General features: G+C 32.6%; 1 protein-coding gene and 1 pseudogene across 5 annotated transcripts; one reads left to right on the top strand and one right to left on the bottom strand.

Moving 5' to 3' along the window:
* Positions 1-187: 187 nt before the first annotated feature.
* Positions 188-1,908, top strand: LOC137830008 (uncharacterized; annotated as a pseudogene).
* An 8,415-nt stretch (positions 1,909-10,323) lies between these two features.
* Positions 10,324-17,917, bottom strand: LOC137829557 (E3 ubiquitin-protein ligase NLA). Of its 5 annotated transcripts, XM_068636383.2 has the most exons (7): positions 17,829-17,917; positions 17,507-17,687; positions 16,918-17,162; positions 16,543-16,797; positions 11,658-11,795; positions 10,942-11,000; positions 10,324-10,639 (listed from the first exon to the last, which is right to left on the bottom strand). In XM_068636383.2, exons 2-7 carry the CDS (start codon positions 17,643-17,645, stop codon positions 10,534-10,536), a joined length of 942 nt encoding a protein of 313 aa, XP_068492484.1. In that variant the 5' UTR covers positions 17,646-17,687; positions 17,829-17,917; the 3' UTR covers positions 10,324-10,533. The 5 variants fall into 5 exon arrangements, with proteins under 5 accessions (XP_068492484.1, XP_068492485.1, XP_068492483.1 ...); XM_068636384.1 differs by lacking the exon at positions 17,829-17,917 and having other exon boundaries at positions 11,642-11,795; positions 17,507-17,814; XM_068636382.1 differs by lacking the exon at positions 17,829-17,917 and having other exon boundaries at positions 17,507-17,814.
* Positions 17,918-22,722: the final 4,805 nt, after the last annotated feature.

Below are 22,722 nucleotides of genomic sequence, written 5' to 3'. Positions count from 1 at the left end.
GATTTATAACGTAAAACTCATGATTTTACGATCTTTTATGCAGAAAACAGGTTGGATCGGTGGCTGGATCAGTTTCTCAGCAGATCAGAGCGATCCGACGATCCAGGGGTTGGATCGGGCGATCCATGGGCCTCCGTGATCCATGATGCGGGCCAGAAAAAACCCTAAAAACTTAAATAAACCCTGAAAACCCTAATTCGAGTCTCAGAAACCTTAATCCCAAAACGCAACCCTAATTTGAAGAACATGTGCCTTTGTCGTGCCGTTTGGCCGCCGATCGTGGTCACCGTTTTGTCGTCACCGCCGTCCGCGCTACGTGTCGCCACCGCTAGTGCCGCCGCCTTTGCCAATCATTCCTTCGCCATTCACCTTCGTCGATTGTGGTTGCCTTCACTAGTACTCGCGCGTCGCACTACCTCCGCCACGACCGTTGCACTGCCTTCGCCAGTACTCGCACGATCTGCTCTGCTCCGCCACTGTTCACGCACGATTTGCTCTGCTCCACCAGTGTTCATGGGTTATAAGTTATAACTTATAATGGCAAGTGGAAGAACTGATCCAGCATGGAAACATTGTGTGTCTGTTGATGGAAAAACATGGAAATTAAAATGTAAGTACTGTGAAAAAGTTTTGACAGAAGGGGTTTATAGATTAAAGCACCATCTAGCAGGGACTTCAAAGGATGTGGGAGCTTGTGTATCGGTGCCGGAAGATGTTAGAAAACCAATGTTGGATACTGTTCTTAATCTGCAACGAAGTTTGTTAAGGAAATCAACCTCTATAGAAGAGAGTAATATTGGACAGACAGAAGAAAGTTCTAGAAAAAGATCAAGTGGAGAAGAGATTAGGGACTCATCAAATATCTTTAAAAGAAAGGGAACTCAAAGTACAATTAATGCAATTTTCAAGAAGAATGACAAAGAGGATGCATGTCAAGAGATGGCTAGGTTTTTCTACAATAATGTTATTCCTTTTAATGTAGGAAACAATGAAGAATTTAAGAGGATGGTTGAGTTAATTGGTAGACATGGTCTCAGATTAAAGCCACCATCATATCATGAAATAAGAGTGAAGTATTTGAAGCAAGAGGTTGAGAAGAAAGAGTAGATTGTAGAAGAACATAAACTTGTTTGGAAAAAAACTGGATGTACCATAATGACAAATGGATGGACGGATAGGAAGAGGAGGACTATACTTAATTTTTTGGTAAATAGTCTAAGAGGATCTGTCTTTTTGAAATCTATTGATGCATCTAATGTATGCAAGATCGCTGAAAAAATCTTCAAAACGATAGATGATATTGTTGAAGAGGTGGGGGAAAATAATGTAATCCAAGTTGTAATAGATATTGTAGCAATTTATAAAGCAGTTGGGGAGTTGTTAATGCAAAAGAGGAAAAAGTTGTATTGGAACCCTTGTGCAGCTCATTGCATTGATCTGATGTGGGAAGATTTTGAAAAGAAAATACCACTCCATCACGACACAATCGCCATTGGTAAGAAAATTACAACCTACATTTACTCAAGAACTGGTCTTATCTCCTTGTTGCACAAATATAGTGAAGGAAAAGATTTGATAAGAGCAGCCAATACTCGTTTTGCCACCTCTTATCTGACTTTAGGATGCTTGAATTATAATAGAGGATCACTTATTAAGATGTTCACATCCTCGGAGTGACAATCCAGTCAGTTTGCAAAAACTAGAGATGGAGGGTTGGTGAAAAATTTGATATTGGACAAGGGATTATGGAAAAACATTTTAAATTGTTTGAGGGATGCTCTTCCCTTGATTAAAGTGTTGCGCATGGTTGATTCAGATGAGAAACCAGCCATGGGATTTATTTATGAGGAGATGGATATTGCAAAAGAGAAGTTACAAAATCTCTTCAATGGAGTTAGTAAAAGGTAATTTACCTATATTTGATTTCTCAATTAGATATATAGACTTGTTTTGGAGATTAATTTATTTATTTTTATCTTATTTAGCTACACTCCCCTTTGGGAAATCATTGATCATCGATGGGACAACCAATTGCATAGGTCATTGCATGCTGCAGGCTATTATCTTAATCCCGTGTTACACTATCATCCTTACTTTAAAGTTGATTATGAGGTGAAACGTGGACTGTATGAATGTTTGGAGAGGTTGGTGGGAGACCTTGATGTGATGGGTAAAATTGATCTTCAATTAGAGAGTTTCAAGACCAATTGTATGGTACTCCATTAGCTCAGCTTGGACTCAAGACCAAAACTCCATCACAATGGTGGGAATCATATGGTGATCAACATCCAGAACTACAAAGATTTGCAATTAGAGTATTGAGTTTGACTTGTAGTTCATCTGGCTGTGAGCGTAATTGGAATGCTTTTGAAAGTGTAAGAATTTAAATTATTGAAAGTGATTTCATAATTATTTTTTAGATGATGTGCTAACTAGTTTTATAATTATTTAGGTCCACACTAAGAAAAGAAATCGTTTATACCAAATGACTATGAATGATGTTGTGTTTGTGATGACTAATTCAAGATTGACGAAGAAGAAAGATGTTAGAAAAACAAAAGAATATACTATTGATGATCTTTCTTCTGATGATGAATGGACTGTGGAGGAAAATGAAACATTATATGGTTTAGATGATGACATATTACTTGAAGTTGGAGAAGATGATGTTAGTAGAGGAGCAACAAATGATTTGGAGGTTCCTCCAATTGATGGTGATTTGGAAGTTCCTCCAATTGATGATAATGAAAATGAAGATCTTTTGGAGGACCAAGATGATTATTCTATGATTAGTGTGAATGATTTAATTGGATAGTTTATCTGTATTACACATTATGTTGAATCTACTTTTAATTATGTTATGTATTTGGACCATTTAGTTATGTTATATATTTGGACCATTTCATGAATTATGAGCCTATTTTTAATTATCTTATGTATAGTAACTCAGATAGTAACTCTTCCGAGTCGAGTTACGATCCCCGAGTTACGAGTTTTTTTTTCCTCTCTGATCCGCCTACGAGTTACGATTTTAACAACATTGCTCCCTACACTATAATACAACAATTTGTAATAGCTAAAACTTCATAAATATGCAGTGTACAACAACGTAAACACAAGATTAGTTTGCTTCCACCCTTCATTGGTTGTCCTATTGTTTGGTGCTTGTAAACCCTTGTGACATCAACTCCAAAACTCTCTGCAAGTTATGCTTCAATTGCTGCATAATTAAGCAGTAAATATAACAAGTTTGGTTTGTTAAGCTGTTGTTACGCTCTTGTAGACCCTTAACAGACCAGATGATTTTGCAATATCTACATAATACAATTTGGGCCTTCTATACCGCCTTAGATAGCATAAGATAAAGCATAATTTAGCGCATAATATTAAAGCAAAACATTATTGACAATAGTAACCTATACAATGGGATTAAATTCAAAACCACAAAAAACAAACAGTGAATGATCAAACAGAATTTCACATGAGGCTTGTATACCAAACAAATTATTTTATTTCCATGTTAATGCAAATAAAGGGAGATAAAATTCAATCAAATAAAGAGAACTTAGCTTTCCTTACCTTGTGTTTCATCCATGCCCATGATTGGATTTGTGCCATGGTAAGAATTTCCTCAGCATCTATCTTTGCTTGATTGAAAATAGCCATGTTTTTATGTTTCCAAATACACCATAACATTGAAACCCATAGGCTTTTCCTAAAACTATTACCTTCCTTATTAAAGCAGATGCAGAAAAATTGCTCAAAATGATTAATTAGTTCATTGTGATACACCAAGCTAATCTCAAGCCACCTATTGCACATATTCCAAACTACAAAAGATACCTTACATGAAATTAGAATGTGTGATGTCGACTCCTCTTCCCTCCCGCATAGGGTGCGCAATGTATCCCTCAAGATAACACCCATTTTGTACAAGTTCTACTTAGTTGCTATCCTATTCAAAAAAGCCCTTCACACATAAAATTGAGTCGATGGCATAACCTTTAATTTCCAAAGATATACAAGTGACGCTGATACACCCCCGGTTCCATGATTTGCTAACTTTTTATAAGCGGATTTATCGAGAAATTATATGATGGGGCTCATTCCATAACCATAAATCCTCCTTATCTGGATGTAGGGGAACCTGTGAAAGACTTGCCAAAAACTCATCTACCAAAGGCTTTTCCTACTCGAACCACTCCTTTCTCCAACAAAAAGTCCACTCCCACCCCTCTGCAAACCATCTTCTGAATCTACCAATAGGTTCATTTTTAAGCAAGGAATTAGTGTAGATTCTGGGATATTTTCCTTTGAGCTAACAATTGACTAACTAGTCATCTTCCCAAAATTGGAACTTGGCCCCTGATCCTACTTGCCAAACCACATTTGAATTGAACCAACTACTACCTTGATCTGATAGGCTTAGTTTGGATAAATCAACCCACCATCTAAATTTATACTTATTACAAGCCTGTGTAACTGAGTTTACCTCCCTCCACGATCCATACTTCGATTCTAAGACCTCCTTCCAAAGGCCAGTCTCAGTGGATCTCATTCTCCATAACCATTTTTCCAACAATGCCTTATTAAACAATTCAATGCGTCTAATGCCAAGGCCATCCTCCTCTTTTGGTTTATAGATGTTCTTCCAGCTAGACCAACCTATTTTCCTTCCTTCGCACCCCAACCCATAAGAAGTTCCTCAATAATTTTGTGATTTCCTTGCACATTCTTATAGGGGCTTTAAAAAAGGATAAGAAGAACACAGGTATGGTATTAATAACCGATTTTATAAGACATACTCTTCCCGCGAAGGATAAGTTCCTCCCTTTCCACACCGAAATATTCTTTCTAATCTTGGATATTACGTAACATCTCCCCTTATAATTATGGGAGGACTAAAAACAACCATAAGTTTACTCTTGAATTTGTAAAAAACAGCATCAGAAAGTGGTTTAGTTAGTAAATCTACTACTTGAAAGTGTGAAGAAGGATGAACCATAAGAAGCCTCTTTTGTTGGACATGATCTTGCACAAAATAAAGGGTCAAGTTCTAAATACTCCTTGGATGCATGACAAGATTGACTGAAAGAAGAACCATATTAAGATTGTTTGAGTACAACTTTGGTGTAGAAGAAGAGATGTTGAGCTCATTGAACAAATATTAGATCTAGATAATCTAAGCAAGAGCACCAATTACACTATGATATTTAACCTCCGTACTGTATCGAGAAACTACATTTTGTTTACAAGAAGACCAGTACACAAGGTTTCTACCAACATATATGTAGTAGCTTCTAGTGGATTTGCGATTGTCCAAGTATGGACCCTAGTCAGAGTTGCCAAAACCAACTATGGAGAAATCTAAACATGAATAAAGTTGAAGACCATGATGAGGAGTTCTAGCTAAGTAGCAAAGAATTCTTTTCATTGCTTTCTAGTGATGAACTTGTTGATGATACATATATTGACACACTTTATTGACACAAAAGGCAAGCTCAGGTGGTGTAATAATGACATACTATAGAAATTCAATTATAGACCAGTAGAAAGTAGGATCATTAACAACGGTAGACCCATCATGAGTTAAACGAGAAGATGAAATTGTGGGTGTTGGTTAAGGATTAAAATGTAACATTTGCGGGCGATATAGAAGATCTTTTATATATTTCTCCTGAGACAAATGAAGATTGTCATCATTAAGCCAACTGCTTTTGTTCCCATACAACAATATAGGTGGCCTAAGTCTTTCAAGGAAAACTTGTCACTTAACTGTTGGACAAAATTTTAAACAAGCATGGATGAACTACCAATAATCAAGATATCATCAACGTAGATAACAAAAAAGATGGTGTCATTATTGCAAAACCTAGTGAAAGAGAAGTGCCACTTTTAGATGGCAAAAACCCATAGCAAGGGGCGTGTGTATGACTTTTTAAAACCATGAACACAGGGCCTGCTTTAAGCCATAGATGACTTTGTTGAGTTTGCAAACAAGATTGGAGTTACTAGAGGTAAAACCCAACGATTGTTTCTTATAACATTTTATTTTATAATTCAGTATGCAAAAAGACATTGTAAAGGCCAATTTGAAGACACAACTTTGGTTAGAACAACACATATTGTAGTTGGTTTGATAACAGGACTATATGTATCACTGTAATCACAACCTTCAATTTGAAAGAAGACGAGACTTTTTTTTAGAACAACACATATTGCAATTGGTTTGATAATACGGCTAAATGTATCAGTGTAATCACAACCTTCAGTTTGAGGGTCCCTTGACAACCAAGCGAGCCTTGTAGAGTTGTAGACTGCCATCAACATTGTATTTTCTCTTGAAAACTCATTTGCATCCAATTAAATTTGCATTAGTAGGTAAAAGAGTAAGATTCCTAGAAGAGCTTCATATTCAAATTTCATTACATTGATCCATTTAGGTTTTGACTTGGCTTGTTTATATGTGGTAGGATTAGAAAGATCACCGAAAGAAGTATTAAAAAATTTAGGCTTAAATATCATGTGATATAGTATTGTGAATATCAGTATTAGCATTATGTGATGAATTATTAGCAAAAGTAGTATGTAGTGAAGAAATAACAGTTAGGGAAACAATGTGTGATGTTGACAACATATGTTGCGATACAATAGAAATAAAAGGATTATCCAACATATAATAAGGAAACAAATATTCATTAAAATTAACATGTCTTGAGATAATAGTTTTCCATATAGAGATAGACATATGTAACCTTTATGTCTTAAGCTATATCCTAGAAATAAACAAAGAGTTGAGCAAAAATCAAACTTATGTTGATTATAAGAACGTAGGAGAGGATAGTATGCACATCCAAATATCTCACAACATTTATAATCATGTTTCTTGGAAAACATATTTTCATAAGGATTGAGATTGTTTAAAATAGACCTTGGCAAAGAATTAATAATATGCACAATGGTTATGAAGGATTCATCTCATAACTATAGAGGTAAAGAAGAATCAACCATAAGAGATCAAGTAGTGTCACTAATGTGACGATGTTTACGCTTGATAGACCCATTTTGTTCATGTGTAGACATATTAAGTGGTGATTAATTCATTAGCAGTAAGATAAAGAGTGATAGTTAAAAATTCCTTTGCACTATTAGTTTGTAAACATTTTAATACATGATTGGTTTGTTTTTCAGAGAAAAGCTTGAAGCACATAAAGATAGACATGGCTTGTGATTTAGAGTGAATAACATATAAACCATTATTAATTTTTCTTTAAGGATTGAGTTCTTGGTATCTTGAGTTTTAACAAAACAAATGGTTAGGATAAAACTCAAAATATATATTACTATCCTTAGCAAAATTTGAAACACTCAAAAGATTTTCTTATATCAGAGATGTGTAATAGACTGTGTAAATGAAAGATTTATTCATATAAAGACTAGTATAAGTGGTTAAGCCAATGTGTTTCATATTCATACCTGAGTCATTACCTAGTTTAACATCAATGCCATAGTATGGAGTCTTTGTAACATTTTTTTCATGAGTTATATAATGTGTTGCATCACAATTTGGGTACCACAGTGGATCACTAATAGTACAAGGAGTTCTTAGTAACGATGGTTCACTATCTTCATTGGTTATAAAAAAGAATTAAGGATAAGTTGAAACATTATGAGAAGTATCATTGTCATACCTGTGCCAACAATCCACGACAATTTGACCCATTCTTGTTACAAATTTGATACTAAACTTTGATAGTATGTAAAGAAGCAACCCATTGATTCTTGTTATTACTTATGAAACCTTGATTTTGTTTATTAGCAAAATTGTTTTTGAAAATTTCCATGCCCTTTCTGGTTTGATGACCACTGTGTCGTGGTCCATTTCTTGATTGAGTAGTAGAACTCATTGTGTAGAAGTAAGGTTAGCTTGAAACAGATGTTGTTCAACCAACATATGTTTCTCAAAACGCTCTTCTTGAATAAGAAACAAAGCCTTTATATCCTCAACAATGTAAGGATTGATCCGAGATATAATAGAGATGATAAAAGCATCATAATCATCAAATAATCCATCGAGAATTGCTTTCATATGATCCACAATTATATGTGAACCTACAGTAAGTCTATGGTCCTTCTTGTTATAAAAAAGATATGTAGTTATAGAATGATCTTGCTTAGGATTTTGCATGGTTATCAAACTCGCGAGTTAACTTGTAAACTCGTCTGACTTTATGTTCCCACCCTAAGCGAGTTGACTCGAAAGCAAACTTATTTTTGGAGCAAACTCAATAAAATCACAATGAGCTCGGTTGAATCCATGAGTCTGGAACTAAGTTGGCGAGTTTAGAGGGTTTTTTTATTTAAACCCAAAATGACCTATTTCTAAACCCAAAATCAAACAAACTCAACTTGCTCATGTTAGGGTTCGTTTGCATTCCTGTTGTTGTGCATCTCGTGGTGCGTTGTTGCGATCTTGGTCGCGTTGGTGGTCGGGTTCGTGGTCACGTTCTTTCTTCCATGGTCGTCTCTTCTTGCAATTCTGTTCTGATTGTAATGGTGCATCATCATATGTGATCTTCGTTCATTGTGGTCGTGTCGTGCCATGTTCATCTGGTGCGTCTATGTTCTAATTGGGTTTAGGGTTTGCTTAGCCAAAAGAACATTGGGAATTTGGGACTGCACCTGCTGCAGAGTTTTTTTTAAGTTTGTCCATACATGTAGAGAGAATATTGGAAGTGCACCTGCATAGTCCTTTTTTAATTGAGAATGTTGGGATTTTTTTTAATTGAATTCTATTTTTATTTAAAAAAATCTATTTTTTAAATTCATGTTATTTTTGAAGGTATGTCTTGGAGTGGATCAAAATCAACTATGACAACTCAAATGCATCCTCATGTACTATAAATAAGTAAAAATGTTCCAGGACATAATGTTTGTTCTGGACCCAATTATATAATGTTTTATAATATTTGTATGAACTTATTTATTTGGGGTACTTTGAACTTATATAATTTTCATTCACTACTAATTGTAGTTATTTGATTAGTATTGCGGACTTTTGTTTTAAGTATTATGATTAATTGTATTATTGAAATATTTTTTTATATAAAATAAACTCATACAAGTTTACGAGTCAAGTTTACAAAACTCCCACGAATCTACGTAGATTCTTGAGTTTGATAACCTAGGGATTTCGTAACTGGAGTTTAAGTTTCTTCGCCTTAGCACAAGTTTGTGTAGCATAATAAACACACAACTTGTTCAATATTTGGGAGGCAAATTCAAGACCCACCATCTATGTAAGGATTTGGTGTAGTCATGGAAGCAAGAAGCCAAGTAACAAGAAGTTGATCTTGTTGTTCATAAAGAATAAACACAGGGTTGACAGAGACCACATCTTCTAGTGTAAGGAATTTCACAGGTGGAGGAGAATCATCCAAGAAATGAAGAAGCTTCAACCACGAATTTGTGAAATGACTTGTTGCCATATAAGGTAGTTATCGTTGTCTAGTTTTAGAGAAATATGAGTTGTGAAGGTATGCAAATGTGAGGAGGAAGCAGTCAAGACCGATTCTTCATGTAAGGCATTGGAAGATGATGAAGACATATTGAGAGAAAGAGAAGAAAAAAGAAGGCTCGTGATACTATGTAACGATATCAAAGAGAGGAAGATATTAAGAAAAGGTATTCTAGTACAAGTAAAGCATAGAAGAAGAATATATATATATATATATATATATATATATATATATATATATATATATATATATAAAAGACAAACTAAGTGTTCATACATGCATGCACACACATTACGTAACAGTCTCAAAAAAAATTCTAAAATATTTTTGTAGTGTTATGATTTAAGATCGATTTCAATTACCTCTCTTTTGGGTCATTAGTCGGTCTAAAAGAAGTTGATAAGCTATTAAATATATTTAATAGGAGAATCTAGATAATATATATATTTAATAAGCAAATCTCGATAATATTGTTGAGAGATTTAAACTATGGTAATTAACAAGACACATAAATCATGAGATTAAATAGACATATCTAGTAATAAATGTAGTAAATTGAGGTTGTAAACGAGATCTCGTTCGAACCAAATAGGAAGACACTGAATGTTCTTACCGAGGGCCTTCATACTCCTTGGCTAAATATCTTTTTATTAATTATTTCAGTAACTTCGGGAGGAATAACATGAATCACACAAGTTTTCTTAGTAAGTAAACTGCCATTAATAATAATTCCTAAAATAAAATGTATTATTTACATTGAGTAGAGTCAAATACATAGGCTATCTGTGACAACTTCTTAGAAGTGTTAAGATACAAAATCAAAGAAATGCTTTAGTTTTGATCCACCAAATAAATGGTCATAGTAGTAATTCCTAAACTAGAGAGGCCTTTATTTACATTGAACAGAGTTAGGTAGGAAAAAAAATAGGATATGTGATCAGTGATATAAGAAGGTACAGGGAAATGAGTTGAATAAGGAGATGGAAGAGAAGGTGGAGAGTTGTTTATATTTATCTTAGATGCCTACGAACACCCTACACTGTGTTTCCCAGTGCTCCTTTACTTGCTTAACCCTCTCTGTTCTTTCCATCTGAAGCCTTTCCTCCCAATAGTCTTTGCACCTGTAAAAGTATTGAAATTTGTTAGATTAAGAGAAATGTATTCTTGAGCTTTTATTCTTTCACTTTGATAAACACTAAATTCAATTTATTTCAAAAAATTAATTGAATATTTAATTGCTACATAATTAAAAGATTATAGTTGTTGATTAATAGCAGTTCACAATAATTTTGTAACAATTTCTTCTAAATAGTGTTAATCAATAATTAAAATATGAATCATTAACACTAAAACTAGAATGACATAATAAATCTAAGTCTCTAACACTACAAGATAATCTCTGGTTTTAAGAATAACCTCGTACCTTCGACCTAGCAGAATATTCAATTCTTCCAAGTGCACAGCATCTTCGTAAATTCCTTGCTGCCGTCAACAATATAAAAAGTGTAAGTTGCTAGCCATTCTAACAGGTTAAAAAATTGGTCAGTATTTAATTGTCTAAAACAAGTGAACACTTAATCCTCTAAGTTGCAATTTATCAATAGTCAGAATATTAAAATAAAGAAGTTGAGGAATCGCAGAAGAGCTACTTAGATTATTCTGGTTCTAAAGTTTCCATTGTAGAAGAAGACAACTATAAAGCTATGAATCCAAGTGTAACTTTGAATATAGAACTTAGAATCATATAAGGAAGAAAACCAACAAACCGTTGTCTTAAAGTTTTGGTTTAAAAGTAGTGGAATAATCTTTTATTTGGAGACGAATCTCTTCAATGTATCCCTCTTAAATGACCCAATAGATTGAGGTACTCGTTGTTAAAATGTATCCACTTGAGAAAGAATGTACCAAAGTGAAAAGGACTCATTAGCAGCTGATATGGTTATTAAAAACGACTGCTTTGACATTGTAATTTTGTTGGTCATTGAGTGATGATTAAATAAAACCTCAGTCACAAATGAGGGAATTTACAAGTTATTATGCTTCAATTAATAGAGGTTGATCAGATCAATCATCTTCGCTATAGTACATTCCTATAACAAGTTGTGGGAGAGCTTAATGCTTACCAATCCGGTTGCTTACCTGTCGGCATAGAGCACATTTTGCTCTGGACTTTGCTGCCTTAAGTCCATCAACAATGGTAACTGATGCAGCTGAGCAAGCGCAGGAGTAGCAGAATATGTGACCACACGTCAGAGAAACCGGATCAAACACTGTATCCTGTCAATCAAGAGTCATATGAAAATTTTCAAGAGAAACACTGAAGGACTGGATAACCAAACAAGAGAATCTTTCATGCAGAGAAAGTATATTGATATGGAAGAAACTAAGGTGATGTTGTCAAAGCAATCCTAAACCAGAGTCAAGTGCATTATAACAATTTGCTAGGAAAATATTGAACAATATGTGGAGCTCTCTGTTGGTCATGTGACGTTGCAGAAGAAAAGCATATATGAAGAGAAAAATAAGTTTCAGCAGCGAGTACTAGAGATATACGGAAGCGAGAGATATTATTGACCCCTAAAATAAGAGATATTAATTGATTCAAAACGTACATATAAGGCCAATAAAATAATTGGCCACTAACAGCAAATTTTCTAAAGAGGCAACAATTAAACAAACTTAAAAGAAAAAAATTGAAACCTATCCAACCCCTCAACTCAAAATTAGCAAACTGACTTTGACTTGTTCAAAACATAAATAAATTGATCACTGTGAAGCTTTAGAGACAAACACTAAGTTTCATTTACAGAATTTAAAACTTGTTTGCAGGTATATCAGCCATTTGCTCTTCTATTTTGCAATAGACAAGAGTTGCAATACCATCCCTACCCTATGCACTTTTCAAAAAGAAAAAACTTTAGTTTTTCATGAAATACTCGATTGTGAGAAATAGCTATTGCAGCAGCTTGATTGTCAACAAGGATAGTAGTGTCTAGCTTCTGCTCAAGATTAAGATCACTCAATTTCTTCCTCAACCACAAGGCTTTATTAATAGCAGTAGTTGAAACAATAAACTCTGCTCCAGCAGTGGATTGAGCTACTATTTATTGTTTCTTTGAACTCCATACAAAAACTTCATATCCAAGACTAAAGCAATATCCCGAGGTGCTTTTCATGTCATCACTGTTAAAGAAGCCTGACAACTTGAAATCCTGGCTTTTCTTGAACTTAATGCCAAAATTAGTTGTACCCTTGAGTTTCACTTGCACAATGCATGAACCGAGATAAATTATTTATAACAGTCAAGAAGTCAGGTCTTGTTGTCGTAAGGTGCATCAGGCACCCAATCAAACTCCTAAAGTATGCCTCATCCACTTTTTCAGTTCCATCTTCTTTGCTAAACTTATCCTTTACATTCATAGGAGTACTCATTGACTTGCAATCTCCCATATGAAACTTCTTGAGAATTTGCTTAGCTGGCAAACAAAAACTTCATCTTGACTTTGCTTGATCTCCATTCCAAGAAAACAATCCAAGGTCAAGGCATCACAAAAATTTTCATCAATACCATCTTAAATTCATCAATTAAGGCTGCACTATTTCTAGTATCAAACTCGATGTAAAGAGTGGTATTAGAGAAGCATTTTACAAAGAATATACTCAGTCGTTGATTATCAATTCTATTGTATTAAGCTCTTGGAGTTTGCTTTAATCCATAGAGTTCCTTCTTTAGAAGATAGACTTTGCCTTCTTCTCCTTTCTTCTCAAATCCTTCGAGTTGCTCAACATAAATTTCTTCCTGTAAGAAACCATTCAAAAAAGTTGATTTAATTTAACATCCAACTATTAACTTTCTAGCCCATTTGTGTTCCAACAACAAGTAGCAACCTAATGGTATCTAGCCTAGCAACCAATGCACATATTTAGCTTGGTTCGAAACGTTCACTTGACCCCAATGACTTTTCTATCTCGAGGTTTATCTGCAAGTTACAATGTATTGTTTTTTGTCGATCATGTAAAGCTCATCCTCCACTGCAACCATCTAGTTTTGATCATGCTTTGCTTCAAAACTTGTAGGCTTAAAAAGTGAAACGTTACAAGATTGATAGACATGTGAAAGCATTCTAGTGCCTCTAATTGGAATGTCATCCACCATCTCATTTTTTCAATCTTCACTTCTTTTTTCTTCAACATTTGTGACAGGAAAATTTGGCTTGATTTGAGGATTGATTTCTGTGCTCCCAGTTCCATTATTCATTTCCCACAAAGTACCTACTTATGACAATAAACCTGTTTATGACTAAAAAAAATTGTAAGCCTTGGATATTGTGTTATAACCTACAAAGATTCCTTCTATTGTCTTCTTGTGTAGTTTATTGCGCTTAACCTAAGGAAAATAGGTGAAGCACAAACAACGAAACACCTTTAAAAAGTTTAGAGACTTATATATCCATACCATACTTCAAATGGGGTCAGATTCTTCATTACCTTTGAAGGAAGTTTATTAAGAAAAATAAAGCTAGAGTATTTTCTGCTTCAACCTAAAATTGTTTTGTCATTTTTTTCTCTCGTAACATGCATCTCGAGACTCCCATAATGTATTTGTTTATTCTCTGACTAACTTCATTTTTATTGTGGAGTGTAGAGGGAAATGACCTGGTTTTCTCTGCTAGCATCCTCACATAATGAATTAAATTCTCTCTAGGTGTACTCTTTTCCATTATCTGATTGTAAAACTTAAATGGTGCAACCACTTTTATTTTTCACCATATTCTTGGATTTTTTAAACACTCTAGCCACTTCTGACTTGAATTTAAGAAAAAGAATAAAGTAAAATCATCAATGGAGACAATAAAGTAAAGACTACTTTTGAGAGATAGTGTTCTTTATGGTCCACATAAATCAGTGTGGATCAATTGAAATATTTGTGTTGTCCTCCAAGTTGTTTCCAGAAAAGGTTTCCTATGTTGTTTTCCAAATTGACATTCTTGGGAACGAGGAAGATGATCTTCTAAATTAGGTAGAGCCTTCACTAATTGTTTTGTTTGAAGCAATAACAATCCTCGATGATGATAGTGACCAAGCCTTTTGTGCCATATCTCTATGATATTTTCTTAGAAAGGAAAAACATGTTCTTCTTCCAATAGATTAAATGTGAATCTCTTTACTCTCGTCTTGACCTTGAACATTTCTTTACTTGGTGCATCTTTTATCAAAGAGTTTTATCTTCAAAAAATAAACTTTGTAACCCTTCTCCATCAATTGGCCAAAGCTCAATAGATTTTGGTTAGTTTCTTGAACATAAAGAACATCAGAGATAAATTTTGTTTCAAGAAAACTTTCAATTGCAATCATACCTTTTCCCTTGACTGCACTATGTTGCCCATTTCCAATTCTAACTTTTGAAGTTTTTTGTGCTTTTTAATTCCTTCAACAACTCCTTGTCACGAGTCATGTGGTTAGTGCAGCCACTATCAATTAACAAACTTCTTGAATCACTACTTGAGAAACACGTAGCAACAAAGAGTTGATCCTCCTTCTCTTGATTAACACTTGAGGGTCTTCTTGAAGTTTTGCTTTACATATCACCAATTCATGACCAAGTTGGTTACACTTTCTGCATTTTGCATCGGGCCTTTGCATCGGACCAAGTTGGGTGACCCATTGTACTCTACAATGCTAACAAGGTGGGCATTTTTTCTTTTTTACTGTGATATTTTCAATTGCTCGTTACCTGAAAACTTATTCTTCTTCTAATTTTTCTTTTCATTTGTTCCAACTTCTTGGCTCTTGGTTTGTAAAGCACCTTCAACTGTACGGTCTAGCCTCATAAGTCATGTATTACTTCTGCCAAAGTGATCTTGGAAAAATCCCTTGTATTCTACGATGTGATTATTGATGCTTCATATTTCTCGGGCACTGTAACCAAAAGTTTTTCAACTACTCTGGAATAAAAAAACTTGGTGCCAAACAATTTAACCTTGTTAGCAATGCTTAGTGGTTTGTCTGAGAAACCCTTAATCATCTCGGACTCTTTCAATTTTTGCAGTCCAAATTCATGCATCAAATTCATAACTTGTATACCTGAAATCCTCTCATCCCTTGCATACTCTTTCTTCAAGTAATCCCAAATTGACTTTGGCATCTTGTGGGTTATGGTTTGAGAAACACCAACAAATAGGCATGACTTTGCCTTCATAGTTTTTCTCTATGGTTCTTTATTTGGGCCATGGACGGATTTTAGATAGCGAATGTATTTCATAATCCTCTTCCTTGCTTTCCCAAAAATCCATAGCTTCTAGGTAGGACTCCATCCTTACTGTCCAAATGTCATAGTTCTCCCCATCAAAGATAGTAGGAGTAACTTATGAGAAACTCGATTCAACATCCATTTCACGAATCCCTTGAGCAGAGAGCACATACCAATTTGTTGGTTATGTGAAGTTGAAAGATAATACAATGGAAGGGAAAAATAAGTTTCAGCAGATAGTAATAAAGATATGTAGAAGTGAGAGAGATATTCTTTTCATTGATTCAAAAAGTACATGTAAAGCCAATAAAATAACTGACCACTGACATTAAATTCTCTGAAGAGGCCACAATTGAACAAACGTAAAAGAAAAAAAAACTGAAACCTATCAAACTCCTAAAAATTAGGAAACTGGTCTTGACTTCTTCAAAACATAAATAAATGAATAATTGTAAAGTGGCAGCAGTCCTAAACACAACAACTAACAGTCTGAATTCTGCAAACCATTGGCAGACCTAAAAATATTTGAATTCATATATAAAGGTAAGATAGATTGCAAGTAAGCATCATGTTTGGTGGAAACAAAAAGCTATGTTCTGTCCAGATATTCATGCACATCCTTTAAATTGATTAGGTCCTACTTGCATCTGAGTGGCAGTAATGTTCAAATAGACAACCTCGATATACGTATGCAATCCGAGTGAAATCGTACAATATGGGTGTAAAGCAGATAAAATGAGAAATTCATCGAACAAATGAAAGTAAATAACTTACCAAGCATATGGAGCATGTTAGGTTAATGTCCATTTTGAAGGAATCAAAGAGCTCACAAGTAAGTGATGGTTTTCCATCTTTGAATCTTAGATAACATCCTTGAAACAATGCAGATACCTCCCTTGGCTTGGCTTTTGTTTCCCTCAAGTTAATGTGTAAGGCAATAAGCTCAGAAAGCCAAGGACTCTGAAGAATTTCCTTGTGCATGGTCTGGACTTTTGACTTGAATAATTGGCCTTGCTTGGAATAATGAATCTGCAGTCATAGTAGTAGTGAGAATATAAATTAAACACCCCCTTAGCATGGATTGTCAAAAATAGAAACTTAAACTAGCCGGGGAAAGAAACAGGGAAAAAACTTGATATCTAGACGCACCTTGTCATATTTCTTTAATATTTTTCGAATTGCAATGGCATTTATGAGTGCATATATGACTAGATCTTTTCCTTCTTCGATTTGACCAATATGATTCCTAATCCCTTTTCCTTTCAACATGAGAAAGTACTTTCTGAAGCCAGAAGCAAGATGCACTTCCAGCAATTTCTGCGCTCGCTGGTTAAAGCATCCTACTATGTCTGACATCTCATTGAGAAGGGAAGGGAAAAAGGTCCCATCGCACACTGAATAATTAGATTAATCAAGTTAGCATACACGTTGTTGGTTGTTGAAGACATGGAAATGTTTAAACTCTCCCCGAAGAGACGTCTTTCCTTAAATACATTGCTATCATTTTATAACGCACAAATTCTATACATGATCATCCACCTACACAATTCAGTTCTTGAATCCAAATTAAGAACGTATTTCTTAGACGTTACTCAACAAAATCATAAATTATAAAATAAACCGTCACAAATTATTCCCCATTGCCTATAAATATAATAATATTCTGGAGATAATCAATGTTGCACATAACTAATAGATTTCATGCAAAATAACGGTTGAACATTATATGAAAGATGACCTGGGCAATGATCAGGACAGGTGGTTGTGGAGGCTCTCCTGCACCTTTTCATGATCTTTTTGAGCTTCTTGAAGCCAACAGCAGGGAGCTTGTGGTCATGCCCTTGCATGTATCGCTGGTAGGTCTTGCAGAACTTCATGCTTTCTTACAAACATCTATGGATTGATCAATCAGCTAATCTCTGACAATATTTTAATTATTATAATTAATTAATCATTACAAAACAAAGAAAGAAACAGAGAAAACAGAAAAAGTGAAAGAAAAAACGAAGCCAATGTTGAATCGCAACCAACGAGTGGCTCCTTCTTGTTTCCGTAATCACCTGCCCGCCATTTTATAGACGGTTTGACCGCGTACCAGAGGAAGGTGTTCCGTAACAGACCAATTCTATATGTGATGTTTTTTGGTATAGAAAGAAAAAAACCAACGATGAGAAATAACTAGGAAATTATTTTTAAAAAAATAGAAAAGTTAAATTTATTTATTGTTCATAATTTTATTTATGAATATTATTATGACAAAAAAAAAATCTATTAGAAGGAAATACTTATTTTTTAAAATTTATTTTAATAATATAATTAATTATATTTCCAATATTGTAATGAGTGGCTATTTTTTAATAATTCTTCTTACTTTTATGAAGAAAGTTTATTTTATCTCTCATCTCCTCCTTTTTTTTTCTTTTATTTGCATATCCAAACTACCAACTATCTTTTGTTCTTCTTTTCACTCATTCATGTTTTCTCTTTTCAAATCTTAACCTTAATTCTGTTCCAAATTTTGATACCATTTATTTTGTTAACTTTTCAATCTATATCTGAAAATCTGATAAAAATTTAAAACAGAATTAGTTTTCTTCGCTAATTAAACATAATTAAGCTAAACCAACTCCTTAATATAAAATACTTATTTTGACATTGTATTATCATTGTTTGGTATATTAAAGAAATATATAATTACACATAATACTTTGTGATATATTTTTAAACAAATGATTCAATATAAATAAAATATTATATTAGATAATATTTCTCTAAATGATTCAATATATATTTTTAAATAAATAATTTAATAAATTCTCTATTTTTTCTTCTCGAATTTTATTTTCTATTTTGATTTGAGGAAGTAACTTGAGATTTTGCATTATTTGGCCCATTCAAAAGTAACATCCAAGAAAACTCAATTAAATAAATGTTAATTAAAATAGTAAATTTATTTATGATTATAATCTAAAAATTTATGATTAAAATTATTAAGTGTGAATAAAATTGACACACTGATCAACATATGGGTCAAATTTCAGAAATATGATACACTAGTAAGGAATAATGTCTCATTCAATGGGTTGAATCTAGTTTATTTATGAAAGCATGTGATCCAGGTCTTTGCTTTTAGGTGTTACACTTATCAAGGATCTAGGTCAAGGTTAAGAAATGTGACAGTGAACAGTGGTGGTAAATAGTATCTTGTTCTTGTGGTTGAATCTAGTGTATTCATTTCGCAAAATATGATATAGGTCATTGTTTTTTATGGCACAATGATCAATGATCTAGGTCATGGGTTAGGAATTTGGTAGTGAACAATGATTATTTTTATGAACACCTCGTTGTTCAAAGTGAGTTGTGCATATGTAAATTGAAGAAAATTGAATTTAAAATTTGTGTCATGCAACCAAGAAATACATAATATAATACATAATATTATTTGATGTATTAGGCATAACAAACTATATGAAATTTGGTAATTTGTTTAAAAAATTTGCATATGAACAATAAAATGACACAAAGTTAGAATATGTCTTCTTTTAATCTACCTCTCTTAAAGTTTGTATAATCCTTTATGTCTACTTGTTAGTAAATTTGAAGCAAAGGGTTCAAACTTCTTTGTGCCTTCATGATGGCACAGAACTCAACAAGCTCTATATGTATATCATAGGAATCTAAGTATGAGTTCAAAATCCCGTAAAATTGAAAAAGGGAGTAACATAAAAAAAATCATACAGACATGTTGTCTGGTTTAATTATATCATAACATCTCCATACAATTAAACAAACAATGCAATCTATTCAATATATAACATGAATAAATTTAATTTAATTAACTCATGTTATTAAGAGGTAGTGATATTTCCCTTTCAAAGAAAAAAAGTGAGAGTTCAGTCAATGCTAGAAAAATGTTAACTCATTTGGAATAATTTAAAGAAAACGTAGAGCAACAATTTTATAAAAATATTAAATTCTTGCGAAAATAAAATAAAATCTAGTGAGAGGTTTACCAAATATTTATTAGAAAACTCATCTTCTCCGTGAAGCCTTTCAAGAGGGAAGCAGTTGAAGAATTCTTTTAAACCCAAAAACTTGTTTCCACTTCACCACCTCTCGAATTTCTTCAATGCACGAGAGTTTTTCCAATATTTTATATATAAATATTAATATTAAAATTAATAATTTTATTTATATATATATATATAAATTATAAAGTTATCAATGAAATTAAATATAGTGCAGTAGCATAAGTTTACATACATTTTTGTATATTAATGAATTTAATATAACATAACATAAATAAGTAAAAACTAATGAATAAATTTTTGCCATGATAAATACATTACAATATAATAACAATACAGTACAATAATTTGAAAAAATACATTATATTAACAATTATATTCTCATAATGTATTTATAGTGAAAATGAAGTCCTCTTCACCAACCTCGTATTATCTTCATGCTGTAAGTTAATCTGCAAAAAAAAAACTCTTAGAAAAATTATTGCAATTAAAAAAATAATTCATTATATTATATCAAGTACAATTATTGCAAAAAACTATCAGTAAATGTGTATTTCTTCCAAAAACATATTGTATGCAAAATCATATTAAATTATGAAGTCACCTTTTATCACATAAATTAAATTAAAATGTAATATAATACAAATAAAGCATGATGAAATATAAATACAATGAAATACTATTTATATAAATAACTAAAGATCTTAAAAACCATCAAACAATAATAAACATATATGCATCACCAGGTCTCTAGATAAAAACAACAACCATTAATACTTCAATGACTAATTAATAATAAACAATATACAAAGAATAAAATGAATATAAGCATTCTATAATATTAACACAAAACATATAAATAAAAAATATGATCAAAGATTTTTATGACTTTAATATACTGGCAATTGTTATAGTGTTAAGCATATGTAATAATGCCAACCTATTATAAATATACCAGATAATGAAACAAAATTGTAATAATTTATGTATTCACATTGCAAGAAATACATGAACAAATAGAATATGAATACTACTAAACAGAAACATATAGTGAATGTAATATAAACATAAAGAGCACCTAACTGTTCAGGTTTCCAAAAAGTCCAAGTAGAAAAATAAATATGTCTGAGTTTTCTTAAGCACTGGTAACTATTATCCTAAGAGAATAATAAAAGAAATTATCCAGGATAGCTTAAACTATGAATAGAAGTAGGTAACAAAACCCTGATATGAGAAGAAGGATTTCTCGTATCACATTCAAAGATAATTTTATCTCCTTCACGAAAAGAATGAAGACGACATAAATTCTTCCACCCTTTGTCAAGTTTAATTCGTCTAGAAGGAAACTTTCATTTCAACACCTTGCATTCCACATCCATTAGTAGACCATGCTGAGTAACCTTATTGAATCTCCCTTGTCGAATATATTGTGAAAATGGAGCAGGAAGATCCTACAACAATATCGAAATAATAAGTAAATAGAAATGAAGTAGAATATAATACAAGGCATTTTTAAATAAATGAATGGTATACTAACCAGATAACTGAGTTTGATACTTAATCGAGACAACTTTATGGAAAAATGGTCAAAGGGACCAATGCTTATGGGTTCATTCCCTTCAGTTTCGTCCAAATAACGATTTACTCCATTCTCAGAGACGTCATCCATATAAACAGTTATATGGAAAGCGTTGTGACCCACATAACGGAATAAAATGTAGTTATCATCTGTGAAACCATAAAAATCAAACAAAGTAAACCATTCACTCAATATTTCCGGCGACAATAAGTTTTCGTTATACTGCACTATGTGGACGTTTCCTTCTGAATCTGCTAGGGTCCACTCATGTCCAAGTTCTTTTTGAAACTCGATGGAGAAAGCCCGATCTACATAACCAAGCTATTGATTTTCAAATAAAGAAAAAAAAAGTCAGGAAATGAAGAAAATGTTTAAAAGAAGAAATTTTAGAAAAAAAGATAAATATACATACTTCACCATGGTTGTTCATGCACCAAAAGACTCCTCTTGTTAGAAGTCTAATGATTTCTTCAGCACTGGGCGCCATTAAATGAGTAATGGAAAAAACACCAAGAAGTAAGTAGGAGAGAAAGTGAATAATAGAGAAAGCACCAGAAAGAAAGTAGTAGAGGAGAAGATTTTAAAGAAGATTTAAGTAGAAAAGAGTACGATTGTGAATAATAAAAAACTCCACAATGTTATGACCTTTGGTTTGTCCACTATTTCATTTCAAGTACAACATTAATTAATATTAATTTAATAATATTAAAAAATAACAATTAAACTGAATTATAACATTCTTACTTCAATATAATAATACATAATACATAATTATATCATATATATAATATTATATATTATGTATATAAAATTTATAATATTTAATTATAATAAAAAAGTTTAATTTAAATAATATTGAAATTGAATTAAATTTTAATTGTATAAAAAAAATGATTTTAGGGATGCGAAATTTAAATTTAAACTATTAATGTTTAATGTTGAAATGAAATGATTATCTATATCTACCAAATCTGATAGGGAAGAGAAATGAATATTTTGAAAACTGTGTAAGAGAAACTACATTACTCACGTGTATCTGAAAAAATACAAAATCAAGTACGTGAGAGTGAATCTAAAAAAGTACAAATCAAGTAGGTCACAATATCTGTAAATTTCCGAGTTGATTGATATCAGATATATGGAAAGCACGCATGTATCAATAAATAAAGCCTTTAAATATTTATTTATTTGTTTTTATTTAATCAATTTGTTTTATTTAATAAATGTTTCGGAATAATGAATTTGTTCATTTTTAAGAAGTTTGATGATGAGAAATATAACATAAAAAAATGAAATCTAATAAAATGATAAAGACGTCGCCCCAGAAAAAAAAATCATTACAGACAA

This window comes from Phaseolus vulgaris, chromosome 7 (assembly GCF_051622355.1).
Source record: "Phaseolus vulgaris cultivar YP4 chromosome 7, ASM5162235v1, whole genome shotgun sequence".
In the NCBI taxonomy this organism is placed as follows: domain Eukaryota; kingdom Viridiplantae; phylum Streptophyta; class Magnoliopsida; order Fabales; family Fabaceae; genus Phaseolus; species Phaseolus vulgaris.
This window is presented reverse-complemented; position numbering and strand designations above follow the sequence as displayed.